The following is a 27,911-nucleotide window of genomic DNA, read 5'->3' on the forward strand; positions in this document are numbered from 1 at the left end:
TGGCTGAGCCCTGGGGGTCGTATCAGTGCCTCTGTCCGAAGGCCTCCCTTTGGAGCTTTGATGTGGGTGTGTGTGGAGGTCTTGGTGCCTGGCTCGGCGTGGACCCTGGAGAAGTTTGCCACTGGCGTTACAACGCTGTCGGGAGCATTCTGGCTCCTCCTGAGTGACACAGCCCGCAAAGTGTAGTGACTTGAAGCACCAGCACTGCCTTGTTTGTGGCTCAGGAGCCTCTGGTGGCGGTGGTGGGAGGTGTGAGCCTCTGCAGAGGGCGGGAAGACGAAGTGTCCCTCCGCCCCTCCTGCGCTGTGTGGTGCTGGGCTTCAAGGGTCACGCCTGCCCGGCAAGAGAGCCAGGCGGGAGCTGCATTGCCTTTAGGATCCAGTGCTGGAACCCACATGCTGTCACTGCGGCTGGACACTGTCATGCCGGTCCCTAAGGCTCGCCCCCGGATCGAGGGGCAGGGACTCCACCTTGGGTTGCTGGCGGGGTCCTGGAGAATACAGGGGCCTGGGAATATCGGTGATCGTGATCGGTGATCGTTTGTGGGAGGTGGCTGTTGGAACTGCAGGCGGCACTTCCGCAGACAATTAGCATTTAAAGAAACGGGAACCAGGCCTTTCCTCCCATGTCACCTTCCTCCCTGATGCGTTTTTTAAAAAGATTTATTTAGAAGGTAGAATTAAACAGAGGCAGAGAGAAAGGTCTTTTTTTCTTTTTTTATTTATTTGAAAGAGTTACACAGAGAAGGAGAGGCAGAGAGAGGGAGGTCTTCCATCCGCTGGTTCACTCCCCAATTGGCCACAAAGGACAGAACTGGGCCGATCTGAAGCCAGGAGCCAGCAGCTTCTTCCCGGTCTTCTACGTGGGTGCAGGGGCCCAAGTTCTTAGGCCATCTTCCACTGCTTTCCCAGGCCACAGCAGAGAGCTGGATTGGAAGTGGAGCAATTGAGACTTGAACCAGCACTCATAGGGGATGCCAGCACCGCAGGTGGTGGCTTTACCCACTATGCCACAGCACCAGCCCAGAGAGAAAGGTCTTAGGCTAGTTCACTCCCCAAATGGCCACAAGGGCTGGGGCTGATCTGATCCAGGGCCAGGAGCTTCTTGGTCTCCCACATGGGTGCAGGAGCCCAAGCACTTGGGCCATATTCTACTACTTTCCCAGGCCATAGGAGAGAGCTCAGTCAGAAGTGGAGCAGCTGGGACTCGAACCGGCATCCTATGGGATGCCAGCACTGCAGGTGGCAGTTTTACCTACTGTGCTGCAGCACCAACCCTCCCTCCCACCATGCATTTAACAAGGAGAAAAATCTGCCCCAGAATTGCCAGACAGATGTCTTCCAAGGTTTCATTGGCCAAAAGTGGTCGCATGGGGTCCACCAGTTGCAAGGGGAGCCAGAAAAAACCAGTATCTGGCCTTCTATGTCCACCGTGAGAGGTTGGGCTTTGCTGCCAGGAAAGGACTGGCTGTGGTGAGGGCAGCAGGGGTGGGTGTGGCTCCCAGACCAGAATGTGTGAGCCCAAAGAGGTGCTTGGAGTAGAAGTAGGGGTCCAATCTGAATGTTCACAAACTAACTGCACTCAAGTAGCCAAAGGCCAGGTCATCAGCAAAGAAGCCCCTCGGGCCCCTTCCGTGCACAGAGCCCCGAGCCAGCTGCGGCATAGGTTCGGTTTGTCTGTCCAGACTTCATGTGCATAGAGTCAGAGTGGGACTCCATGGCGTCTGGTTCCTCCCCCTCAGTGTCGTACCGTTCATCTTGTTATGGGAGTGTTTGTAAACCAGTGACGGTCGGTCATGGTCGTATCCCAATCCATGGGGCCAACGTGTATCCATTTGGGAGTTTCAAGGCTGGAGCAGTTATGAATGGCGCTGCTGTGGGTGTCCGTGCCGGGGTGTGCGGGTGCCTAGGAGAGGAATTGCTGAGTCATGTTTTGAGGAGGCCACCTAACAGTTTCCCTGCAGCGCACACTCCACCTGCCGTGAGTGGAGTTTCAGGCTCTCCCAATCCTGCCCAGCACTTGGTGTTTTCTGTTCTAGCTGTTCTCAGGGAGGGCGTAGTCATGCCACACTGGGAATCTCATCCATGTTTCCCGGGTGCCTGGTGCAGTCACGCACCTGCTCCCATGTTGACGCTGAGCAGTCTTCCTTTACCAAGTGCCCATCCAAGTCTTGCAAAGTTGAGGACTGCTGGAAGCCGTGGCTCGGGTGCTTCCCAAAAGTGCTGTGCCTGCTTGGCTGTCCTTAAGCCCTTGCCGTTGGTCCACAGTCTTTTGGGTACCCTATCTTCTGGGCACCCTCAGGCTGTCCTTAAGCCCTTGCCGATGGCCCACAGTCTTTTGGGTACCCTATCTTCTGGGCACCGTCAGGGTACATGACATGGCAGGCAGAGCAGAGGTCCCTCATGGTCAACCTGTACAGCCACGCTTGCCTGTTGTGTGTGCCCTGCAATGTACAGGGGGCCTCGGGGGCCACACCCAGGGGAGAACAGAGGGGAATGAGTTTGTACCTGCTCAGAGGCTGCAGGTAATTAAAGGGCTGTTCTGGCAACTGAGAATCCCATTTTTCTATGAGACTCTAGAAGCCAGAACTAGACTGGCGAAGTTTAGCTTAGCACAGTGAGACCATGAACATTCCACAAGGCCTGGGTTACCACTGTCTCGTGATGTTCAGCACACAGTAGGCACCTATGTACCATTTGGGGTGGGAGAGGGTAGTGAGCTCCCTGGCACCGTGAGAGTGCGAGGCCAGGCGGGTGACCGCTGGAGGAGCACTCCGCAGGACGTGAGGGATTCTGCCACCAGGGACTCAGAGGCTGAGAATTATCCACGCCGGGTTCAGCGAAGGCAGGCTGATTGCGGTATTAGCCGAAGCAAAACCTAATTAGGAAGGCAAATTGATTTCCAAAAAAAGAACTGGATGAAATGTTCCCAGGACTGTTAGAAATGGTTTTTTAATTGTCTGTTCTCTTGCATTATTCATGCAGATGCACGTCTTTGTGAGCGAAGTCTCCCGCTTTCTTCCCCCCTTCCGCTTAGCACCTTCTCTGTTCCAGCCCCTTCAGGGCAGAGCAGGCAGCCCTCTGGTCGCGGGAGACAGAGGTGCAGGGGAGCGGTCGTGCAGCGCTGAGCGGCCTCTCTGCCCCCGTCCTTGTCCCAGGTAGCCCGGTCGCAGGGGAAGGGCATCTTCCTCTTCCGGAGGCTAAAGGACATTATGGACTGGAGGAAGGTGAGCCTGCCCCCAGAGCCCCTCCTCCCATGCCTTCCTCTGCCCGGCTTGGGGGAGGAGCCGTCTCTCTTCCCTCAGCTCAGGCTGGCCCAGAGCTCTGCCCTTTGGCCTGCCCTGGGAGTGCGGCTCTGGATCCCAGTCCTGAGCCTGCCACTCAGTGGTCATGCAATGGTGGGCGGGCGAGTTACTCACCTCTCGGTGCCCCAGTGGGCAGGGATAGTAGCAGTACCTGCCAAGGACATGGCGCGTTACTGCACATCAAACCTCATGAATGGAGCGGCACCTGGCACGTGGGGAGCGCTCAGTCCGTGTTCTTGATCTGGTCCTCCTGCTCCTCACCAGCTCTGTGGTTTCGGGGGAGATTACCGAAGCCTCTGAACCTTAGAAGTGGTGGTGGTGTGGGTGTGTGGGAGGAGTAGCACCCTCTGCACCAGCAGGCTCACAGCAGGCGCTCAATAATTGCATCTCCCCCGTACCACATGTCCTGATTCCTCCCGTGAAACTGTCAGGGCACCGTGGGGAAGAAGCTCGCCAGCCTGGAGCTGCAGCCTGCCCGGAGCACCATCAACCTCTCCAGCAGCCATGTGAGCAGAGGCGGCGGGGGTGGTAGGGGTCGGGGGGAAGGCCAGGCCTGACTGCCCTTGACTGACACAGCCCTGGGGTGGGGGTTGGAGGAGGCAGCCCTGCCACTAGGCCTCGTTCCCCCATGTTGGAAAGGGGACAGTGGACAGGGAGGGATTTGCGGACAGTGGGGGTGTGGTGGGGGGGAGGGCGCTGTCCCGAGGGTCTGGGTGGTCTGGGGAACTTCCTGGAAATGCCACGTGCCTGAACCCTCCCCCCCTACGTGGGGACCACTAGCCTCAGGACACCAAGCCCCGGCAGGTGGCTGGGGGCCCCTGAAGGAGTGAATTTTAAATCTTTTTGTCCACTTTACTTAAGCGTGGGAAACTATACACAACACGGAACTGGCCATTTAGCCAAAATGCAGAGTGCGGTTCCATGCCACGGCACAGCGATGCCCACTGTCCAGCTCCAGAGCGCGTCACCTTTCCCAGCCGAGACTCGGTCCCCAGCAAGCGCAGCTCCCCATCCCTACTTCCTGTAGGGAACCTCGTGTTGGTGGACGCCCAATACTCATCCTGTGTCTGACTTAATTCACTGAGCACGCTGTCTTCACATTTCATCCATGTTGGAGCGTGATTTTGTTTAAATTTTTTTTTTATTTAAAAAATTTATTTTCATTCTGTTTGAAAGGCAGACAGAAAGAAAACCAGTCTTCCATCCACTGGTTCACTCCCCAAATGTCTGCAACAGCCAGGGCTGGGCCAGGCAGAAGCCTGGAGCCCAGAATTCAGTCTGGGTCTCCCACATGGGTGACAGGGACCACCCACCTGCTGGCCATCACCCACTGCCTCCCAGGGTGCGCATCCGCAGGAAACTGGATTGGAAACAGAGCCAGGACTCCAACTGGGTGTCTTGCAACGTGATGCAGGCATCCCAAGTAGTGTTTTAACCGCTGTGCCAAACACTTGTCCCCGTTACAAAAACCTATCTATGATCTCATTTACTTTTAATCAGTTGGAGTATAACTAGGCACATCCAGCCCAGGGCTGTCCCCCTGGGCACCCAGGCACAGGGGTCACATGCTCAGGTCCTGGGCCGAGACTCTGAATGCTCACCCCAGCTGTACCACTGACCAGCTCAGTGACCCGGGCAAGCCAGGCTCACTCCATGTGCTTCTGTTTCTCATCTGTGACATGGGCGTCGCGGTAGTATGTCCCTGGGAGGGCACAGGTGGAGGTCCCAGTGTGACGCCCAGCCCCTGGCAAACACGCAGCGGATGTTAATGGTGATCATGACCGCTAGGAGCCGAGAACTTCTGAAGAGCAGAAAGACGAGATCCCTGTGGAGAACTACGTGGCTCAGCGTTACATTGAAAACCCCTACCTGATAGGAGGTGAGGCGTGGGCTCCACCCCCCCGGCCTTCTACCCTCAGCCGGTCCAAAAGTCAGTCAACAAGCCTTGAGTGGCATCTGCCAAGGGCACAGCATGACACTGGCCATGAAGGGGTGTAGGGGCCTGGCCTGGCCTGGCCTGTACTCTCCCCTCTTAGCCACTGCCCGGGCTGTTCCCTCTGGCTGGCAACGCCCTTGCCGGCCCCCTTCTGCAAGACCCGGCTCTCCCATGCACCATGCAGCAGATGCTTGCTGGGTGCCCGCTGGGTGCCAGCCTCTGTCCCAGGTACCTGCTGCCACCCTGCTCTCGGGGAACGTGGGTCCCAGAGACAGACAGCCCCACGCAGTGGTGGGTGCTAGGAAGTGGGTCAAGCAGGGTGATGGGACAGAGTGACTGGGGGGTCAGGGAGGGTCCTCAGTGGTGACAGTGATGGAGGACAGCCAGGAGTCACCTGTGGGAACAGAGTGCAGGGGCCAGGTGGGCACATACTGCCTCCCTGAGGTCTGGCAGGTGATGGACAGCCCCTGCCTCTGCTTCCCACGTGGGCCTGCGACCTGTAGACACATCCAGTGTGGGCTGCTGTGTGGGGGTCTGGATTGAGGCACACCTTTACTGCAGTGTTGACGCCACCTGCCCCTGCCCCGCCTCCGGCAGTGACACCACCCCCCCATGGGGCGGTGGGTCCTGGATCTCTTTCTTTCCTCCTTCCCCCAGTGACCCTGTCCTGTCTCCTGGCTTTAAACACCACCCAGATGGCAGTGACTCCCAGCTTTCTGTCTCTAGTCGAGACCCTGGCCCCAAACCCCAGATCTTGATGTCCAGCAGCTGGTGACTCCCCCTTGGAAGTCAACCAGCAACTCCAACCCAACGAGCCCCACATTCAAACTGCCACCTCCCCCAGATCCGACTCATCCCGCAGCCTCTCCGACGGGGTCTGGGTCATAGCCCCTCCACACCCACCGGGAATGATTCTGGGCGTGTCCTCCCCTCCCCGGATTCTTCACTGTCAGCAGCACGGCTCTTGAAGTTGCCTGGCCACCCCTCTGGCTTGCATCCTGGTCCTCGCCGATGCTCCAGTGCTCTGGTCCCCTTCACTGCCGTGCTGAGGCCCGGAACCCTGCCGTGGCTTCCTATGGTTGGTGGAAGAAGCCCAAGGATTGTGTGTGACCCGGCCTCTGCCAGCCTCACCGACTTCATCTCCTTCCGCTTTGCCCTCGGCCCAAGCTCTTTGTCCCCCGGGGTCCCTGTCCACTGGTGCCTCCTGCCTGAGGCTGCTCCACACTCTGAACTAAGCCCCTAGAGTCCCCCCTCCCACCGGGTCTGCCTTGGCCCCTGAGCGCCAGATCTCTCCCCAGCACTGCCCTGCCACGGGGCACCCTCTCCTGTGCCTTGTGTGAGTTATGGGGAGCTCTCTGAAGGTGGGGTGCCATGTCTGTCCCCTGCTGTGTCCCTCCCGAGTCTCTCCCAGTGCCTGACGCCCTGTGAATCCACTCTCTGTCTTCCCGACAGGCCGCAAGTTTGACCTGCGCGTCTACGTGCTGGTGATGTCGGTGAGTAACCCTGGTAGGGGCCCGCTCTAGCGGGAGTTGGGGGGATGGGCAGAGGCCGCGTTGGGAGCAGCTTGTGTGAGCCTGTCGGTTTTAGCTGCTGAGCCCCGGGGGGACGTCCCTGAGGCTGACTGGGATGCCCAGTGCCTGGATCCGTCCCTGACCTTGATTCGGTGTTCTGTAGTCACCACAGCGAGCGTCTGTTAACACCTTCCCAGTCAGCAGCTCCTGCCTCATCTAGCCCTCCTAATAACCCAGCGAGGTAGATTCTGTGACTATCCTAATATTGTAGGCGGCAACAGACACAGAAGTTTGGGGACTTGCCCAGGGTCACACAGCTGGTGAGTGGCAGAGCTGGGATCTGAATCCAGGCAGCCTGGCCCCAGGGTCCACACCCAACTGGCGAGTCGCTGTCTTCCTCCCATCCATCTGTTCAGCCATTCACTCAGCAAACAGCCAAACCAGCCTGGCGCACTCCTCTGCCGGGCACAGGGGTGGCCGAGATGGGCTCAGCCACTGTCCTGGATGTCGCAGGCAGGTGGGTGTCCCTAGGAACAGAGGAGCACAAAGGGGGCCCATCCGTTTTCCTCCTGTGTCCCCCTCACCCTGGAGAGGCCATTGTGGGAGCAGGGGCTTGTAGGATGGCATGGGGGGGGGGCAGGCGGCTGGAGGGTGCGAGCTCACCTGCATGCTCCTCCCCCTTCTCTCCCTCCCTCCCACCTCCATCTCAGTACATCCCCCTGCGGGCCTGGCTCTACCGGGACGGCTTCGCCCGATTCTCCAACACCCGCTTCACGCTGAACAGCATTGACGACCAGTGTATCCTGGCATCCACCTGCCCCTCTCTGCCATCCGCAGCCCTGCACGCGCCCCTTCACCCTGCAGACGTCTGCTGGCTGCCTGCAGGGCTCTGGGCGAGCTGTGCACGGAGTGGACAAGACAGGCCCAGCCCTTTCCCTGTGGGAGCTCCAGTTTTGTGAGGTCCCAGGGGAGCAGCCCCCCCCCCCCCCCACTGCGCTGCCTGATGATGGTTTTGGTGGTGGGCTCGCGTGATTCATTTGTGCCCTTTTGTGTGCTTTGTCTTCAGTGCCTCATTCATCCTAACACAATGCCATTGTCGCCCAGCCCAGCAAGGCTCGGGGAGTCCACGAGTTGCTGGCAGGGGAGTAAAATGGTCCAACTCCTTAGAAGGCAGTCTGGCAGATGTCTATCAAAAGACACTTGGCACCACCCTGCTGCAGCAGTGTGCCGGTCCTGGACATCTATCCTACAGGTGCACCCACGACACAGGACAGAGCAGCCTCGTGTCAGCAAAGGAAACAATGGAATGAATGGCTCATTTCTACATCAGAATACTATGCAGCTGTTTGTTTTACTTTTAAAGGTTTGTTTTATTTATTTGAAAGAGTTCCAGGGAGAGACAGAGAGGTCTTCCATCCGCTGGTTCACTCCCCAATTGGCCACAATGGCCGGAGTTGCGCCGATCTGAAGCCAGGAGCTGCTTCTGGGTTTCCCATGCTGGTGCAGGGGCCCAAGGACTTGAGCCACCTTCTATTGCTTTCCCAGGTCATAGCAGAGGGCTATGGCTCCACTTTTCAAATACATAAATCTCGGCACTTGAACCAGCATGGATATGGAATGCCAGTGTTGCAGGTGGCAGCTTTAACCCGCTACACCACGATGCCAGCCCCTAAACTTTTTTTTTTTTTTAAGTTTTTTAAGATGTTTAGGCCTGAGCCTCAGAAGAGAATGTGCAAATGCTTGAGCTCGCTGGGCAGTCTAGAGTGGCCCAGAGTGGGGGGATAATTTGCATACAGTAATGGCAGGTGCTGCTGCCCAGCTTCTGGCGTGGGCAACCCAGCCAGTGTCTCGGCCTTGACCTAATCATTCAATTAAGTGTGTGTCCAAGGACATGTGTTTGTGTTGCCTCCTGTAAGGCTGAGATTAGGCCCCTCTGAGTGTTTGTTTTTACAATTTCTTTTTTTCTATTTTGGCTTCTTCATTTCCAATATGTTTGTTCTCTTTTGTAATTCTGATGACATGCGGGTTATCACATTTGTTTGAGTTGGGTTTTATTGCCCCCTGTTTTTATAATTAAATTAAACAATACACACAGAGTGCAGGGAACAGGGCCTACCCAAAGGGAGCCCTCAGCAAATGTTAGTGTCCTGACTCCCCGTCCAGCGTGTTTGCACTTCTGGGCAGCATGGGGACCTGCTGAACAAGCTGACCCTCTCCCAGGCTGCCTTCTATTTAATAAGGCCTCGCTGTTTGCACAGAGTGAATACACATCATCTTCCACCCCTCCTTTTAAATTGTTTTTAATTTTTTTAATCTTAAAATATTAAACTACATAGAAAACTGCAGCAAAGACTATAATAGAAACTCGTGTATGTACCATATTAATATTTGGCTGTATCTGCCTCAGATATTACAAACCAACTTTTAAAATAGTATAGAAGGGAGCAAATCTTTAGCTTAAAAGTTGGGATGCTGGTTAAGTGTCGGGGTTCAGGACCTGGCTCTGGCTCCTGACTCCAGCTCCTTGCTAGTGCAGGCCCCAGGAGGCAGCAGGGGTCACTCAGTGGCTGGGACACGAATCGGCGCCCATAGGGGATGCCGGTGCCACAGGCAGAGGCCTAACTTACTAGGCCACAGTGCTGGCCTCCAATTTATTTTTTCTAAAAAGGATTTATTTCTTTGAAAGGCAGAGTTGCAGAGAGGAGGAGGAGAGCCAGAGGTCCATCGGCTGCTTCACTCTTCCAGGTTCATTTATAGATTCTTTGCTGTCAGTTGCCTTGAATAGGAGCGATCCCCAGGTATAAATATAACCTTTTTTGCCCTAACCATTATCATCAGAAGTTACATTTGCTGTAACTTTTTAATTGCTACAAAATACTGCAGTGCATAGATTTAACAGGCCATTTGGGAAGCATTGAGCTTCTTGCTAGTGTAACAGACAATGCTGCAAACCTTTTGCTGTGTTTGATGTTTTTCCTTTGGAAGGAGTTGGAGACGTAAGCACAGGTCGAGGGCCCCTGGCCAGGTGTTTTCCGGAAGTTCTGTATTTACCTGCCCGCTGACCGGGTCACCCCAGCCGCCCGGTACTGGGGACAGCCATTGTCTGAAGGTCGTTTCTGAGAACATGGTCATGGCCAGGAGGAGCGTGCACGTGACCGCTTGTTACGCTATTCTCGCGACTGTTTTGTAGTTTTGAATTTTTCCAAACAAAAAGGTTGGAAACACGTGACTGACTTCAGGAAGCAGAGCTTTGCCTGAGGGGTCGCATCTCCGATGTGCATTTTGCCCAGTTCCCGTCCATTTCAAATGGTGGCTCTTGGGTTCCTAGCTGTGGTCATTCTCCTCGACGCACTCCTGCTGGCTGTGTTTTCTCGTATGTTTTCATAACCTTCGTGTATTAGAGCCGGGACGTTTCGCTGGGAACAGTTGATGTGAGATGACTCTCGCCACGTTCGCTTCCAGTCTTGGCGGTGCTCACCTTCATTCTGTCTGGACACCTGATTACCCTCGTTGTTACGGAGCTGGCCCCGGAGCTGTCTGTCCATTGCCTCTGTCCTCTCTCAGTTGAGAGGATTCCTTTCCCCCTCGAGATTTCACAACAAATCGGCTGCATTTCTCTCCGAATTGGTTCTGATAGTCTGTTCGCCCTTGGCCGCGTGGCTGGTCCCCAGGGACCTGATTTGCAGTCTGTGTGGAGGGGGAGGATCCACTGGCCCCCTGTGCCTGTGACTGGGGAAGGCGGGAGCAGGTGAGGCTGAGTCCTGGGAGCCGGCGAGGGCCCCTCTGACGCCGGCAGCTGCTCAGCCAGAGCATCCTCTTCCCTTGTTATTTTTTAAACAACCACTAACTGGGGTGTAATTGAGCTTTCTGTGCAGGAGTATATCCTAAGCTCTATGGAGATAGAACTCGCGTCCCACACGGCTCACCGCCGAAGCACACGGTGGCAGGGCTCTCACCGTACCCACACAAGCATTGCCAAGGTCTATCTCGGAGTGCTGTCGGCATCTCAGCGTTGGCAGCCAGTTTCCGCTTCAGCGGATGGGCCTTCGTACAGATGGAGCCGTATGGCCTGTGGCCTTCCGACCGGCTGCTTTCACACATGGGTGCTCCCTGTCTCCTTGCTGCAAAGGCGATCACACCACACGGATATGCCTGCCTCCGGGGGGGTGGCCGCACCCTTGGCTTCTCCCCTGGGGACAGGGCTTTGTTGACCCTTTCTGCTCATGGGCATTTCTCGTACAAGTGTGTGTGTGTGTGTGTACGTGTGTGTCCCTCTCTCTTGGATGCCTATGTACCTAGGGATGGGCTTTCTGGTCACGTGGTAATTCTCTGTGTGGGTTTTTTAAGTTTGCTTATTTGAGAGCATGCGAGGCCTGCCTTCTGCAGTTCTCCCCCAAGTGCTGCAATGGCCGGACTGAGCAGGCTGAAGCTGGGAGCCCAGGGACGTGGTCCAGGTCTCACCTGTGGCGGGCAGGGACCTCACGGCTGCCTCCTAGAATCTGCATGAGCCTGGAGTGGGTGGAGCTGGGTGTCAAACCCAGGCAGTCCCTCACTCTGGGAGGCGGGCATCTTTACCGCAAGGCCTGGTGGCCACCCCAAAGTCTATGGTTACTTTTTTTTTTTTAAGATTTTATTTATTTTTTTTTTTACAGGCAGAGTGGACAGTGAGAGAGACAGAGAGAAAGGTCTTTCTTTGCCGTTGGTTCACCCTCCAATGGCCGCCGCGGTAGGCGCGCTGCGGCCGGCACACTGCGCCGATCCAATGGCAGGAGCCAGGTGCTTCTCCTGGTCTCCCATGGGGTGCAGGGCCCAAGCACTTGGGCCATCCTCCACTGCCTTCCCGGGCCATAGCAGAGAGCTGGCCTGGAAGAGGGGCAACCGGGACAGGATCGGTGCCCCGACCGGGACTAGAACCCGGTGTGCCGGCGCCGCAAGGCGGAGGATTAGCCTGTTGAGCCGCGGCGCCGGCCAAGATTTTATTAACTTATTTATTTGAGAGGTAGAGTTACAGTGAGAGGAAAAGACACAGAGAAAGGTCTTCCATTTGCTGGTTCATTCCCCAGATGGCCACAACAGCCAGGGCTGTGCTGATCTGATGCTAGGACCCAGGAGCTTCTTCCAGGTCTCCCATACCAGTACAGGGGCCCAAGGACTTGGGCCATCTTCTACTGCTTTCCCAGGCCACAGCAGAGAGCCAGGTCAGAAGTGGAGCAGCTGGGACTCAAACTGGCACCCACGTGGGATGCCAGCACCACAGGCAGAGGACTAACCACAGCTCCTTTCTGGTTACCTTTGAGGAACTGCTAGATTTTCCCCAAGCACTGCACCATTTTCCACGTCCTCCAGTGTCACCCAGTTCCCATTTCACCATGTTCTCGCCAACACCCGTCACCTCTCGCTGCAGCAGCCTGGTGTCCGGTGGGTGTGAAGTGGTTCTCCCTTGCATTTCTCTGGTCACTCATGGCAGTGAGCTCCGTTCATTTGGGAATCACGTGTTCAGCACCTTTGCCCATTTTTAAATTGATGGTTTTGTCTTGTTGAGTTACAAGAATCCTTTATGTATTCCAGATGCTAGTCCATATCAGGTTCACGATTTGCAAATGCTTTCTCCCATTCTTTGGGACTTTTTGAAGAAAATGAAAAAAAAAAAAAAGTCTTATGAAGCACAAAAGTTTTTACTTTTGATAAAATTGGATTTAGTTTGCTTATTGCCTTTGCTTCTGGTGTCATATCTTAGAATCACTGCCTATCCCAGGCTCGTGACAACTTATTCCTATATGTCCTGTTAATAATGTTACAGTTTTGCCTTTTATGTGCAGGTATGTGGTCTGGTTGGAGTTATTTTTCATCTGTGGTGTGAGGAAGGGGGGTCTCACCTCATTCTTTTGCACATGGATATCCTGGTGTGCCTGCCCCATTTGAAAAGACCGATTCCTCTTTGCCCTAAGTACCTTCTCATACCACTTGGCCATACACAGCAGGGCCCCTTATTGGATGAGCTGTCCTGTGCCGCTGCCATTGCAACTGATGCAGGAAAAACTCAGATGAAAGTGAAGGAGAGGGAAAAGGAACTCTGAAAAGCTCTGAGGAAGACGTTTTGGGGAAAGCATGCTGAAGCTGACGCCCGCTTCTCCAGAGAGGCTGGGGGCCCTGTGCCCTGTCGCATCTGAACAGACGCGTCTCCTGGTCCTCCCGTAAGGCACGGGGCCATCCTGCTTGTGGTGCAGGGGAGGATGTGGAAGGAGGGCGTCCTCTCGATGGCCGCCGCGTCTCTGTCTCCACCTGCTCGTCTGTGGGTTGCTGTGGGACCTGCTGAGCGACGCCGGGGTCACTGGTGGTGACGGTGGTGACACAGGAGGGCAGTCTCAGGGCTGGGTCTTCAAGGCCACTCCCACCCCCACAATTCCTACAGAGTGCCACCTAGCCTGAGCCCCTTGGTCTGTCCCAGGAGGACTGCCCCATGTCTGGTCCCTTTACTGCCTAGGAAGTTTTCATTCCTCTTGAGTTGGAAAATATTAACAATAGCTTTGCAGGGCAGCATAATGGTCCTTCTATGCAGTGTTCCATCCGATCTTTCAAACAGCCCTGTGAGGCCAACAAACTGCTATGTTCCCCCGCTGCGTGGGTGGGGAAGCGGCCGGTAGAGGTGCAGGCGGGACTTGAACCCAGGCTCGTCTGCTTCCCGAGATCGTGTGTGGGACCTCTGAGCTGTTGTGTGGCCTCTCCCCATCTGGTCCTGAGCAGGGGTCTGGGTGCCGTCCCTCGGGGCTCCGTGGGGTGGGGCCCCCTCCTCTTGTCCACACTGGCCCTTGACCACCAATCTCTGCCAGACGTTCACCTCACCAACGTCGCCGTCCAGAAGACATCTCCCGACTACCACCCGAAGAAGGTGAGGGTGCGGGCTGCGGCCACCCACAGGCTGCAGCTGGGCAGGGTGGAGTGGCGAGGAGCCTGGCACGGGCCTCGGCAGAGGGGAGGAGGCTCAAGGTCACCAGTGAGGTCAGGCCTGCCCTTCCCCCGTGCACAGCCTGGGGCAAGCACATGATGGAGGCCTGTTTCTCTTGGGTCTAAACGTGTAAAACCAAACGCACCCCTGAACGAGATGCGCCTCATCCTTCTGCCATGGATATCCACTGGCGTTATCACACAGACAGAGTTTCTCGCCTGTCTGCCGTCTAATTTGTGTATAACCTGCACCGCGGGTGCCCGTATGGAATCCTCAGACTTCTGGGGTAAAGGGGCCCAGCTCACCTGCTTGCTGCTGCTCCCTCCCCGGCTCCATCCTGGTCTCGGCCCGGTGCACACAGCCCTCCACCTGCAGCCTGGGATGCACACGGGGCCGGTATGGTCTGCTCTCAGGGAGGCAGGGCCAGCGAGGAGTCCTGCGCAGGCCACCTGGGCAGGGACTTCTGGGATCCTGAGCGGCCAGTCCCCGTGGACGTGCAGAATCTTTGTCCCACAAACAGGGGCACACCTGGAGTTGTCCTAACCCCAGGCCTTGGGGCTGGGCGGGACAGGTGGAATCCTGGGGCCCCCAGGGTGCGGTCAGATGAAGGTTCCCCGCTCTCCACGCCGCGCAGGGCTGCAAGTGGATGCTGCAGCGCTTCCGGCAGTACCTGGCGTCCAAGCACGGGCCCGAGGCGGTGGAGGAGCTCTTCGGCGACATGGACAACATCTTCATCAGGAGCCTGCAGAGCGTGCAGAAGGTGATCATCAGCGACAAGCACTGCTTTGAGCTGTACGGCTATGACATCCTCATCGACCAGGACCTCAAGCCGTACGTGCCGGGGGCTGGGGGTTTCACACGCTCTGCACCTTTGAGTCCAGGCACAGCCAATTCCTCCTCGTGTAACCCTGCACATGCTTCCTTTTTCCGTGCCTCTTGCCCATGCACAAAACGAGGAGCCCGGGATGGGCTGGCCTGGGCTAGGAGATGAGCGCCAGGGCAGGCCCCACCTTCCCACGTGCAGGGCCCAGGGCCTGGGAAGGTGCGTGGCTGCGTCTGGTTGGTCCTCGCGCCTCCTCCATGTTAAGGAACTGGGGGCTAATGAGCAGAGCAGGGCATAGCAGCCCTGTCTTGATCGGCTGCTCTGCTTCAGCAGGTGAGAAACTGCTGCTCTCTGTGTCTTGGCGCTTAGAGGACGCAGAGTGCTGCGTGAGAAACAGCGCGGTGACGGCGGTCGCCACCGAGAGCTGGCAGGGACTGCGGTGAGACGCAGCATCGGGAGGCAGAGGCCCCTAGGTGGTTAGGGAGCTGAAGGTCAAGGGTGGAGCCAGGCCCAGGGTCCCGCCTCCAGGAGCCCCGCTCCCTGCCCAGGGTCACTAAAGGTGCGGGGCGGGGTTCAAAGCCTCTCACTCCTTTGCTGCCTGTATCAAGAGTGGCTGCAGGCATTGGGGTGAACGCTGCTGGGAGGAGAAACAATGGGAAGGGGGACCCCGGTGCCCCCTGCCCTGCCCTCTAGAGTCCAGCTTCCTGTGTGCAAGGAGAAGGCTGCAGGCTGCAGGCCCTTGGGCTGCTTTTGAGCTCTGATCACTTTGAGGTTGGCCCTCGGGGTGTTTGTGTGTGTCAACAATCTGAAATCTGGGAGATGTGTACGTGAAAATCAGGATGTGGGGGTCTTCAGGAAAATCGGATGCTCTTGAGATCCTGGGCCCCCCTCCCGCAGGAGCTGGGCAGGGCCACCCTGCGGATGACCCAGGGCCTTTCCAGCTCAGAGTCTGCAGCCTCCCCACCACCTCCCCAGCCCGGGTCACCTGCCATCTACCGGCAACCCTTTCTCAGGGCAGACACTTTTTACACCTGCATCTCTGTCAGGAGGAGGAAAATCGGTGATGGCACAAGGACGCCAGCTCCCCTCGCAGCACTGCTGAGCTGAGAGTGGAGCCCAGGCACCCCGGCTAGCCTCTCGGTGAACTCCCAGGGCCTCCAGGGCCCGAGGACCCTAAGGCTGTCCCGCGCCCCCTCAGGTGGCTCCTGGAGGTGAACGCCTCACCGTCGCTGACGGCCAGCAGCCAGGAGGACTACGAGCTCAAGACCTGCCTCCTGGAGGACACCCTGCACGTGGTGGACATGGAGGGGAGGTGAGGACCCCGGCCTGGCTCCCCTGTGCAGGCAGAGCATGAATGTGGAGCCTGGCGGCCCCCATCTCACACACAGGGAAGCCAAGGCATCCACACGAGACAGGGCTTGGCCCAAGGCCTCGGCCTCTCTGGGCTGAGACCCAGCCTAGGGCTTCCCTCAGGCCCTGGACCAGTCCCCTCAGTCTGTTTCCCCATCTGTGAAATGGGCAACGTGCCTGCACGCGGGGTTGTTGGAGGAACTGACCGAGACGCTGTATTGTGACCGGCCTGGCCTCAGGACGAGGCTGCCGCTTACCGGTGTGTGCGTGCTGGAAGACCCAGGCTGCGGTTTCGGGAACGGGTGGGTCCAGGCGCTCGGTCGGTGTCGGTTGCTTCGCCTGTTCCTCTCCCTCTCGTCCATGTGAGCTTTCCCCCAGTCATTCCGGCAAATGTTGGAGGGCAAGCCCTCGCGGCTGGGGACCAAGCCACGTGCCTCTCCCTGAACCAGTCCCCGTGACTCTGAATGACCAGGCACAGGTCTTGTGCCCACCTCCCCGGGGCAGAGTCGCCCCCACCTGAGTGCCGTGGGTGGAGGAGGAAGGAAGGGTTCTCGAAGAGCTGAGCTACCCCTGGACTGGAGGTGAAACGTGCTGGGCAGACAAACCCCAGCATCCACCAGACCTACCATCACTTATTCGTTCAACAAATGCACGAGCCCCTTGCGTGTGGACCTGTGCTATACACAGGACTACAGTGGTGAACAGGACAGGCCTTACCCCAGACTACATAGAAACCCTAGCAGGTGCTTGTCACTGAGGGGTCAGGAGGGGTCAGGGCCTGGCTTGGGAACCCATTGGGTGCACCTCTTTTAACCCTTGCACCCCCTGCCTGTCCAGACTCACGGGAAGGGAGAAGCGAGTCGGGGGCTTTGACCTCATGTGGAACGACGGCCCTGTCAGCAGAGAGGAGGGGGCTCCTGACCCGGTGGGGAACTTTGTGACCAACACGCACCTCGGTAAGTGTGAAGTGCGGCCGGGAGGTCTGGCAGGCAGCTGGGCGTGGCAGTCACCTCATCCGAATTCTACCTGCAAAAGCGCCCGCTGTGTGACCTCAGCAGGGGACTCGGCCGCTCTGCCCCTCACTGTAAGGTAGACATGGAATCGTTTCTCTGAGCTCTAGAACGTGGCCTGGCGTGCAGAGGGAGGTCATTACTAATCTGTCAGGAGGTGGACTCCAAAGGCTTAGGCGGAAGACAAAACTCAAGAGAAATCAAGGGCTTCAAGACTTTAAATTTGGTTTCTAAAACGTGAAAAAACATCCCCAATTATACAAATTGTTCTCACTCACTGTAGAATATTTGAAAACTAAAGGAAATTTTTTAAAAAGCCAGGCAGACAGACGTCGTTAACAATCTGGTGTGTCTCCTTCCAGTTTTTCAGAACGGCATCGTTTTCACAACACTGGCATCGGGCTGGGCTCCGGGGCCCCTCTCCCATGAGCTGTTCTCCATGCTAACGGGAGCCTCCCACTGGGAAGCACTTTTTCGGCCAGGGGTTGACTGAATATTTTACACACCTCATTTCACCTAGGGCAGCTTGGAGTGCCATTTTAGATGGGAGGAGATGGTCTCTGGAAGCCCCACGGCTTCCTGGGAGTCTCGGGTGGAAGTGGTATGCCAGGGCTTGAACGCTAGTCAGCCTGACTCCAAAATGCAAGTGACTGCCCATTGTGCTCTCCTGCCCCCTGGCAGAGTGAGAAACCGAACTGCTATACAGCTGCCAGACAGTCGAGCTGCAGGGGCTGCCCAAACTCACTGAACCAACTTCTTACAACGGAACATCTGGCACAGTTCCAACTTTGCCCGTTTTATAAATAACACTGTGATGAATATCCTCTCACACACAGCTCGGCTGCAATCCTGGCTGTTTCCTTAGGACAGGTTCCTGGAAGTAGAATTGCTGGGTCGGAAGCATGGGCTCATCACAACCAAACTGCTTTCCAGAAAAACTAAATCTGCGGGCATTGGATTGCGAAGAAAAAACTGTGCCAGCTTCACAGAAGTGCTGACTCGGGGCTGTTTGTGTGCATTTCAGGGGTTACTGGGGTAGTTTCAATTTTTTATATTTGTATTTCCTCCATACTCTGTATCTACTTTTCTATGGGTTATTTACAGTGTACTAAGTGTGTAAGGCCTGTGGATATTAATATGCTAAAGATACGACCCCTCTAACTTATGGTAGACACTTTCTTGAGTTTGTCATTTGCTTTTTAAATTTTGTGGCTGGCTTTTTTTTTTTTTTTTTTTTTTGAAAGGCAAAGTGATAGAGAGACGGAGAAAGAGGGAGATCTCCCATCTGCTGGTTCACTCCCCAAATGTTTGCAAGAGCTGAGGCTGGGCCAAGCCAAAGCCAGGAGCCCGGAACTCCATCTGGGTCTCCTACATGGGTGGCAAGGCTTTGAGCACTTGAGCCCTCGTCCACTGCTCCCAGGCTCGTCAGCAGGGAGCCGGATTGGAAGCAGAGAGCCAGGGCTTGAACCAGGTCTTCTGATAATGGGATGCAGGCATCCCAAGTGGTAGAGCTGAGCCTGTCCCTCTTTTTTTTGAATGAAATCTTTTTTGGGTTTGGTATGACTTGGAATTGGGTTTGGCTGCCAGCCACTGGAAGCCATGGTGAGCTGAGGGGTTGGTTTGTCTGGAGCCGCAGGAAGCCATGGGTAGGACACCCAGGGCTGATATGACAGCTGCGTGCCACCCCAGAGACCTCGCTTTTCCTCTTTGCTTTGCACATGCGACAGGTCGGCTCAGTGGTCATGCTTGTTGCCTCACAGTTCCAAGATGACCGCTTCAACTCTGGACAACACATCCTCGTTCCAGGCGGGAAAGACGGGATGACATAAGAGCCAGTACCTTCTTGTCAAGGCTTGTTTCTTATTCCTAAAAGGAAGCCCTCACAGGGACGTCTGCTGGCATCTCGTTGGCCAGAACTGCAGGGATGTCGAGAGTTTGCCGTGCGGAGAGCAGAGAGGGAGCCTGTGAGTGATGTTGGCACAGCCGACCCCGGGGGCTGCATCACTGGAACTCTCCATACAACGTGGACTCTGATTCAGGAGTGGGGACAGGGCCCAAGAGCAGCCTTTCTAACAAGCTCCCAATCAGTAACTTGCTGTGTAACAGACCTCCCCCAGCCTGGCAGCTTCAAATGACTTGGTTTGCTGAGGGCTCTTCAGGTCTCTCCTGGGGTAACTGGGAGGCCCACAGGCACCTGGTGGATTCACGGGGACCTGCCAGCCTGGACAGCTGCATCTGCAGGTGCGGGGCCTCCAGCGGGCGAGGCCTGGCTGCTGCATGTGCTGCTCGCGGGGCTCCATGAGAGAATGCCGCGTTCATCTGTCCATGAACTTGTCGAAGGCCCCTGGTCGGCTCCCCGGCCTTGATGGGAGCAGGGACGTAGCCTTGCAGCGAGGCCCGTGTGCAGGAACGGGAGGGGGAGGAGGGGGCGCGGCGGCGGCACCAGCTCTGCACCGGCAGCCATCAGCGCTGCTGCTGAGGAGCAGACATAGAGGACACGGGTCTCTCGTGGGCTGCGAGCCCAGACTCGCCGGGGAGCTTTCAGATGCAGTGGTCTGGCTGGACCACGGTCAGCAGTTCCCAGCCCTAAAGCCACTGCATTGGAAGCCTCTAGAATTATCCCCAAGTTTCCCATTGAGCAGGCGGATGGTGGTAAACATAGGAGGAGCTGCCTGGAGCTGGGGAAAGTACCATAGAGTGAGTGATGTGGTCAGGCACACCCAGGTGAGATCAGAAGAAAACGGAGTCTAGAATTCCAGGGGCTGTGTGTTGGACATGAAGATTTGAGAGTTGGGAAGGAGCTGGGGTTCCCTGGTGTGGACCTGGAGAGCACTGGGGATGCGCAGAGTGGGTTCTCAGTTCAGTGAAGCCTCATGGTCTGGGAGCACCTAGGAGGCAGTGACTGGGTTTGAGGGGCTAAAAAGGACGGCAGACACCTCCAGGTCAGTACCTGTGGCCGTGGGGACTCTGCAAGCATCACTCGTGAGGGCCCAGATGAACTGACTATGGGTGGGCTCCAGGGCCAGAGCTGGGAGCAAATGGGAAATGAAGGAGCGCAGGTGTGCAGGGGCTGCTGGGGCCACCGGGGGGCAAAGTCCTCTCTTGCCCACCTGTGCCTGGCACGTGGGCTGGGTAAGCAAAGTAAGCTAACGTTCACTGGGCACCCATCAGGTGTCAGCTGTGTCTCCACTGAGCAAAGCCGAGAGCAAAGGTAGCGAAGGGCAGCAGCTGACGGCGTGACTGGCACCAGACAGCCCAGGTGCAGATCCCAGCTCTACTGTGTGATCTGGGGCGAAGGGCGTGTCCACGAGTCCCTGAGGCTCCAGCAGGGTGTCCACCTGGGTGCTCCTGAAGCAGACCCAGCTTGTGGTGGCTTCCGTTCAGGAACCCATAAGTCCACTCTCCCAAGCAGGAAGCATTGTCTTGGTTTCCAGGTGAGAAGACTGACATGCAAACTGCTGAATGACCCACCTGAGGACCACGGGAGCCCAGGAGTGGAGCACGATGCAAACCAGGCCATGCATGGCTGCACAGCTCTGCCACCCCCTCCCCCACCGGACGGTGAGTGACCAGGCCCTCCCAGCCAACACCCCTCTTCCCCTCCAGGCTGCGTCAACGATCGGGAAGCACAGCTCAGGCAGCTGTTCCACTCCCTGCAAGTCCAGAAGAAATCCTCGGGCTGAGGCCCACTACCACCGGAGGAAAACGGCCCTGGGAGGCCCCGGCCTCTCCCCAGCCTGATTCCAGCACGGCAGCAGCAGCCTCCCTTCCTCCCTCCCGCCGGCCTGGCAACAACTTCGCTGGCTAAGCAGCCTGCTTGGCCTGGGCCCCCTGGATTCCCCGCCCCTGGCATCTTTGCCCCAGGAGACAGCCAATCCCAGGAACTGGATGGCCTTTAACCTTGACGGACTGGCTTGTTCAGGCCCGAGGAGGACAACTGCAGCGAGCGCCGCTACCCGAGACCACATCTAATAAATGGGCACAGGCCTTCCTTGGAAAGTCTCTGCTACTGGCCTGGCTCAGGGCAGGCTGCTAGCTGCAGCCAAGTCCCCTGGCTTTGGCATTTTGACTTCTTACAAGGTCAGTGCTGAAAGGGGTCTTTTGGGAGCAAGAGTTCGCAAGCGTAGATTAAGACTGGTCACTGAGAGACAGGGCAGTACTGAGCCCTACCGTGCACGTCGCGGCAAGCCGCGGGCCCTCTGACCACCAGCTGAAAGCCACTGGGCTGGAGCCGCCCCGCTTCTCACAGACAAGGATCAGGAAGGCAAAGCTGCTTGGTGCTCTCTGCAGAATGCATCCAAGCCGCTGGCAGCACCGGCACCCCCCGGTGCTCCCTGTATGAGGCTGGAAGCTAAGCTTCTGAACCTGTAAAGCCCCAGGCTGAACGCAGGCTGGCTTGGGAGGCGGGGAGCAAGCAGGAAAAGCTGTGTTTTCCCATTCTATACCCCTCCCCCTCCTGGGGGAGCTCCCACCCCTCCCTCAGGCCAGTTCTGGCTCAGGACAACACAATCTGCCTGGGTTAAGGCAGCTGGCCCCAGAAGCAGAGCTCCTCCAGGGCGCACCCAGGCAGCCTCTGCAGGGGCTGAGTGGCTCTTGGGCTCAGCACCCACCTTGCCTGGCAAGCAAGGGCAGTGTTCCCGTGGGGAAGCCGTGAGCCAGGCAGTCCCAACAAAGGGTGTCTACTGCTATGAATTCCGTGGCGCCTGCTCCTGCACGTGTTTAAAATGTCTCAGCAGGGTTTCAAAATCCCAAGTTGGCAAAGGCGGCACTGTGACCTCCCCGACTTGCAGCTTGCCCCAAGGATGTGCTCACACTCACTGGCCCATCATACACCTGCTCTGCTCCTTGCTCTTCTCAGTGTGGTGCCTGTTCAAATCCGTGCTCAAGTGCCTGCCTTAGCCTCGGTCAGCGCTGCACAGTACTCCACTGTCTGGAGCCACCCTCTACGGATGGGCACTTAGTTTCTAGTTCCACCTCCCTCCATCAGAGGGTTATCATGAGGAATGCGTCACTTCTACAGGCCTCTCCTGTAAGGTGTTTCGACAAACACCCAAGTTTTTACGTGTTTTTTTGACTCAGGAGACTCAACAACCCAGATTTCTGGCTCTTGAAAAATACTTGATCTGGTCCTACCAGGCTGTTCCTACCATGGTTAGTCAGTGGAACAAGGGGAACGGGCAAAGTGTGCCCTCTGCACGTTGTCAGTTGTGAGTCCCTGCTGCCTAATCCCAGGAGCCTGGAACTCCACCTTTGCATGTTTCCCTTGTGCATGGACCCAGGCACTTGCACCATCATTGCTCCCTCCCAAAGTACGCATTAACCAGGAGGCTGGGATTGACGGCAGAGTTTGGAACCCAGGCACTTGGCCACGTGATTAGTGTCCTACCTGATGCTTCAAACAGCTGCCCCGATGTGGGGTTCTCAAAGGACTGGTGCGCACTCCATGGAGGACCGAGTGAGAAAGTGCTAGAAACCGACTGTTTTCACTACCATTTATTGAGCCCTCCACAAGCAGGACACTCTTGCCCATGAGGAGCCCAGATGCTGAAGGCAGCCAGGCCTCTAAGTGGTGATGAAGGGGCGCCCCGCCCCCCCAGGGGTCTAAGCAGCACCCACGCCCTGGGGCCAGCAGGGGACATGTGTGCGCATGCCCCCAAGCTGCACAAAGCACTGAATGTCCAGAAGCCACCTGCTCTATTCCAGTTCCACCACGGATGTTGCCTGCCTGGAAAACGTCTTCCCTGAGACGAGGGCTGGACCAAGGCTCCAGCTTTGCCTCTCCTGCCCGGCGCCATGTGAACAGCAGGCCATTGTTGGGAAGTGCCTGTTGCAGTCACTCACCCACACACACCCACTGCAGCCGCCAGGGCCCATCAATAGGTCCTGTGTCCTCTGAGCCATGGACGTCAGGCCCAGCAGACACAGGTGGGCTGAGGCGCCCTCCTGCCATCACCAAGTAGCCCAGCACTATGAAGCCTTCGCATGGTGCCCCAGAGGGCTGCCTGCTGCTGCCAGTGCACGGCTGTCCTTGTAGCTTGCAAGGTTAGGGAGTCCTGGCTCCTGCGTGACTCGGGGGACGCCGGTCTTAGTTCCCCCACGGTGGTACCTGAGCTTCATCCTTTCAAGATGACCTTGAGAGCTTTAAGCTCAGCCGGGTTGAGGGGGTTCAGGTTAAAGCCCTTCAGCTCCGGTTTGCCTACAGGGAGAAAGCAATCCATCAGCACATGGGCCTCCTGCTGTCCACCCTACTGCTGGCTCTGGCAACAGGCCCAGGAAAGCGGCTAGCACGGCACAAATACTGCCAAAGTCGGCCTTGGGTTCTGGCAGGATGGGCCTCAAATTCTGCACTGCACCTGCTCCTGGGTCACCACGAACCTGCAAAGTCATGAGACTGCACACCCAGAGAGCTCCAGATTTTTGCCAGATCTGTGACTGATCTGGGGTGCTCGACCTACTCTAAGTTTCAGCTCTGACCTCGATCCCCTGACTAAGGCCACTCTATCTCTGGGTGGTTGCAGACAGCCACTGCCTGTACCGCCACTGCCCACCACTGAGGGGCTTCCCACCCCGGCCCCCCAGCCAATACCTTGGGCCTCAAAGAGGCGGTTGACCTTCACTTTAAGTTGTTTCCGCAGTTTGTCTATTTCTTTATCCAGATGGTCCTGATCTGAAAGAGGCAGGCAGACGGTAAGGCTATAGTGGACAGACTGACCTGCAAGTGGGGCTGCCAGCCTCCAGAGCACTGAGGAAGGACAGCCCTGCCCAAAACAGGCCAGGCCCCCGACTCCCAGGGGGAGTGACCTGCCCTTTTCCCAGCCAGGGAGCTGTTGCAGCCCAAGTTTGTGCCTTTAAGATACTTTTCCAGAGTTCCCAGGATCTAATGGTCTTTAGAAACTTGAGTGGCACATGCTGAGTGCCCAGACTGGCAGACCCCACAGCAGGGGTGGGGCACCTTTTTTTCTGTCTAGGGTAATTTGGATATTTATAACATAATTCATGGGCCTTATAAAATCATCAACTTAAAAATTATCCGCCTAGCAGCCTTCACTGTGGCACAGCGGGTTAAAGCCTAGCCTTCAGCGCTGGCATCCCATATGGGCGCTGGTTCAAGTCCCGGCTGCTCTTCTTCCCATCGAGCTCTCCTATATGGCCGGCGAAAGAAGATGGCCCAACTCCCTGGCCCCTGTGCCCACATGGGAGACCCCGAGGAAGCTCCTGGTCTCAGCTCAGCTCTGGCCTTTGAGTTCATTTGGGGAGTGAACCAGCGGAATGGAAGACCTAACTCTTTCAAATAATCTTAATTCGCCTCCTACAGACTGACTGAATTCCTAGTCCCACCTGCAGCTGCCTTGGCAGGGCCAGACCAAAACGTGCCCGAGGGCTGGACGTTCCTCACGCCTAGGTTCACTCCCCACACCGCCACTTCAACAGTCTTTACTGCAGTGAACAGGAAGAATAAAAGCCCACGGTCCCAGGGTCTTCTGCAGCTGAGTGCCATGTGACCTGTTCTGGGCGACGAGGTATCGGCAGTAAGCCCCTGGGAAGGATGGCTTTATTTCTAAGAAGAAAGGCCACAGGTGGAGGGCGCCTCCGGCCTCTCCTCCAGCCTGGCAAGACACGCAGTCTGTAACGACACACGGGAAACACGCAGGTGCGACACTGCGCAACCGTGCCAGTCCTGAACTGCCCTCCTGTGTCATCTCTCATGCGTGAACCCCGAATCCTTATTTCCCTGAAGCCTCCATGTGTTGGGTTTTCTGCTACTTGTAACCCAACGAGTTCCTCTCTGGTGAGCAAGCACGGTGCTGTGCGACACAGCAGCCCAAGGAGAGGGCAGGAGTTAGCCCGCATCAGTGTGACCTGTAACACAGCTGCCTCTCCTCAAGCTGCCCAGGCTCCACGCTCGGTTCTGGGTTAAGACCGAGACTTCCAAGAACGGCACCACAGCCCTGGCCCACCCCGAGGCGGCCTTCCTTACCTTTCTCAATCATCTCCTTGGTCTGAGGGTGCGGCATCTTGATAAACATGCTCCCAAAGCAAACCATCACATCCTCTGAAACGGCAAACAGTCACTCACTTACCAGTTTTCCGAGTACCTGCCATCTTCCAGGCATTGTCTTAAACACTGAGAACACAACAGAACAAGACAAAGTTCCTGCACTCGTGGTGTTTAGAGTGCAGAGGGAATAAAGCAAAGAAGGTGTGTCAGGCACCAATAAAAGCTGTGTGAAAGTCAAGTAGTTTAAAAAGAACTGGGAATCCTAGGGGAGGGAAGGCGCTTATACCAAGTGGTTCGAGGTCTCTGATTATGTGACATCTGAGCAGAGACCAAAGTGACAGTGTAGACATCCATGGAGGGAGCGAGTCAGAGGAGGAAACGGGACCAGCAAAGATCAGAAACGTGGGCAGACGCAATGCCCACATCCCATATGGGCGCCAGTTAGAGACTTGGCTGCTCCACTTCTGAACCAGCTCTCTGCTATGGCCTGGGAAAGCAGCAAAAGAGGGCCCACGTGCTTGGGCCCCTGCACCCACGTGGGAGACCCAGATGAAGCTCCAGGCTCCTGGCTTCTGATCAGCCCAGCTCTGGCCGTTGTGGCCATTTTGGGGAGTGAGAGCAGGATCAGAAGTGGAGCAGCTGGGTCTCAAACCAGTGCCCATATGGGATGGCGGCACTTCAGGCCAGGGTGTTAACCTGCTGTGCCACAGCACCGGCCCCTCAAATAAATAAATCTTAAAAAAATAAAGACTGGAAATGTGCTGGAGGTGTCACAACAGCCAGGAGACGCACAGGTCTGGAGTTCGTGAGTGAGAGAATATTGGACAGTTGTGGGGGTGGACGCTGGGCTCCATGGGGTCTCACAGGATGACTCTGGATTTTACTCTGGTGCCAGGAGAAGCAATGGGAAGGCTGTACACATTGCAGCGCCCTTCAAACAGAACACAAACTTCTTCCCTTGGCCTCTCGGCCCTTCATCACGGCGGGGTCTCTGCTCTCTCACCTGCCCTGCCACCCCCTGAACTCTGGCCTCACCTACAGAGCTCTGCTTCCGAGATACTCAACACGCGCCCCACGCCCAAGCCCATTCTTGCCGCCTCCCGACTTTCACCCACACATCTTCTGCTGTGTTTCTCACCAGAGTACAGGGCAGAGGCTGTCGTCCTGATGGACCCCAGCGCAGTGTCTGCCGCTGCTGATGAGGCCGGAGCGGGCAGCCCGTCACTAAGGTGCCCAGCAGGAATCCCCAGCCAGGCTGTCTCAGTGCCCACTAGGCTGAGTCCACATCTGTGGCCTCCTGCCTGGTCTCCACCGGGGCAAGATGGAGGCCTCTATGGAGGTTTCATTTAACTGACACGTAGTAATTATACAAACTATGGGATAAAACGTGTTTCCATTCGGGTACAGGACGGCGGGCAGGAAGTCTCCACTCACCAGAGCTGCTGAGCTCCTTCTGCAGGGCCCGCAGGCCCTCTCGGTTCTGATTCCTTTTGGTGTCCAGGTCCACAATCTGCAAAGGACAGGGACAGGGGCTCTCAGCTACCTCCTGCCCGAGCCGGCACATCCCGACAGACACGGGGCTGCGCAGTCGGGGCTCCCTGGGCTGCTGCTTTCCCGTCCTAAAGACAATGCTGTGCGCAGGTGCCGCCCACCCCACAGGGGCTGGAAAATGTCTACTAAATGGGCGATTCTGCAGTAACCAAATTTTATAGCAGATCAGAATCACCAAGGGCGTCCGACGCCTCCCCACACTCTGATCAAGCAGGTCTAAGCAGCTCTGGTGCTGGACAAAGTACTCCCGCTGACCCCGACTCGGTATGGTGAGAAACTCGAAGAGCAGGGTGAGGTGTGCCACGGTGGCTGCTAAGCAGTGAGGAGGCGGGGGTGCCCGGCTGGGCTGGCGAGCCCGGCTCCGGAGCACAGCACGCCGAGGAATCCTGCTGGGCCCGGGGAGCTGGGCACTTTCATCTTCCTATGTACTCCCCTGAACAACCGTCGGGAGCACCTGCCACTGTTCCTCTCGGCCCGCACGCCGGAGGCAGTCCTCAGCCTGACTCCTCCCCAGGTCTCCCCTTTCTCGGTAAACACAGGACCAGCCACCCAAGCACTCTACCTGGGGACGACAGGGAGTCGCGGACCCCTCAATTCCCACTTCCTCACCTGCCACTGCCTCCTGATCCACCCACTTCTCCAGCACCAAAACCTGGAGCGGCAAACGCCCCTTGCCGGTCTCCCGGGCTCCATCCTCGCCCTCCTGTAATCTGCACAGCTGCGGGAATAGCCTAAAGCCCAGCCCAACTTTTACCCTCCCCTTCCCCATGAACTCTCTTTGGAAGCGTGGCACTTAAATTAGAACCAGACCCACGCCGCCTGGGCAGGCCTGCAGCGCCCTCGGCGACCAGGGCCGCCCCCGAGGCCTCCTCTGTGCCCTTCTTCTCCCCTCGGGGCCTTGGCCGGCCCAGCGCAGCCAGACTCGCGGCGAGGCCCGGGAACTCTTTTGAAACAGGTGCTCGAAGAACCAGGCCGAGGCGGTAATGGGTCAGGACCCGGGGGGCACGCTACGGGGCAGACAGGGACGGAGCCAGACCGAACGCCCACTCAACGCCAGCCCGCGTCCGACTCACGTTACCCACGGCCGCCGCGCCTGTGGTGGCGGAGCTCAGGCCACCGGCCCAGGTCCACTCCCGCGCCCCGCGCGCTGCCCTACGCCCTGGCCGCCGGGCCCCAGCGCCCCGGCCCGGCCTCCTACCTGCCGCTTGTCCGCCAGCACCTCCTCCGCGAGCTCCTCCACCTCCACCAGGTACCGAAGCACTCGCTCCGCCTCGGGGGACAGCATGGCACCCGGCCGCTACCACCGCAGTTTAAACGCCACCGGGTTCAAGTTCGGCTCCGGCGCCGCTTCGGCTCCTCCGCGCACGCGCTGTCCGGACAGGGCTTCCGGCGCGCCTGCGCAATCAAAAGAAGCACGGTGGCGCGCTGGCTCCGACGCATGCGCGTTGACGGAACGCCAGAGGCGGGGCCTCTTTGAGGCG

At 57.2% G+C, this 27,911-nt stretch overlaps 2 protein-coding genes across 2 annotated transcripts in view; one reads left to right on the plus strand and one right to left on the minus strand.

Moving 5' to 3' along the window:
- Nucleotides 1-20,585, plus strand: part of TTLL9 (tubulin tyrosine ligase like 9) — a 48,090-nt gene extending 27,505 nt beyond the window's left edge. Inside the window, exons 6-15 of the mRNA XM_062202332.1 lie at nt 3,158-3,226; nt 3,736-3,810; nt 5,093-5,183; nt 6,693-6,733; nt 7,462-7,549; nt 13,582-13,640; nt 14,332-14,528; nt 15,719-15,832; nt 16,708-16,826; nt 20,487-20,585. Coding sequence (XP_062058316.1) covers nt 3,158-3,226; nt 3,736-3,810; nt 5,093-5,183; nt 6,693-6,733; nt 7,462-7,549; nt 13,582-13,640; nt 14,332-14,528; nt 15,719-15,832; nt 16,708-16,826; nt 20,487-20,563 — 930 coding nt within the window. The 3' untranslated portion in view covers nt 20,564-20,585. The remainder of the gene's footprint in view (nt 1-3,157; nt 3,227-3,735; nt 3,811-5,092; nt 5,184-6,692; nt 6,734-7,461; nt 7,550-13,581; nt 13,641-14,331; nt 14,529-15,718; nt 15,833-16,707; nt 16,827-20,486) is intronic.
- A 1,778-nt stretch (nt 20,586-22,363) lies between these two features.
- PDRG1 (p53 and DNA damage regulated 1) lies at nt 22,364-27,813 on the minus strand. Its single transcript, XM_062204005.1, has 5 exons — nt 27,629-27,813; nt 26,314-26,389; nt 24,859-24,933; nt 23,467-23,547; nt 22,364-23,076 (listed from the first exon to the last, which is right to left on the minus strand). Exons 1-5 carry the CDS (start codon nt 27,713-27,715, stop codon nt 22,994-22,996), a joined length of 402 nt encoding a protein of 133 aa, XP_062059989.1. The 5' UTR covers nt 27,716-27,813; the 3' UTR covers nt 22,364-22,993.
- Nucleotides 27,814-27,911: the final 98 nt, after the last annotated feature.

The sequence above is a fragment of the Lepus europaeus genome, chromosome 10, assembly GCF_033115175.1.
Source record: "Lepus europaeus isolate LE1 chromosome 10, mLepTim1.pri, whole genome shotgun sequence".
Taxonomy (NCBI): Eukaryota; Metazoa; Chordata; class Mammalia; order Lagomorpha; family Leporidae; genus Lepus; species Lepus europaeus.

Coding starts and splice junctions, on each gene's coding strand:
- PDRG1 (XM_062204005.1), bottom strand. CDS start 27,715: ATGCTGTCCCCCGAGGCGGAGCGAGTGCTTCGGTACCTGGTGGAGGTG. Junction 23,548..24,858: donor CAAGGAGATGATTGAGAAAG/GTAAGGAAGGCC, acceptor TGCCTCTTTCAG/ATCAGGACCATCTGGATAAA. Junction 23,077..23,466: donor CCGCCTCTTTGAGGCCCAAG/GTATTGGCTGGG, acceptor TTCTCCCTGTAG/GCAAACCGGAGCTGAAGGGC.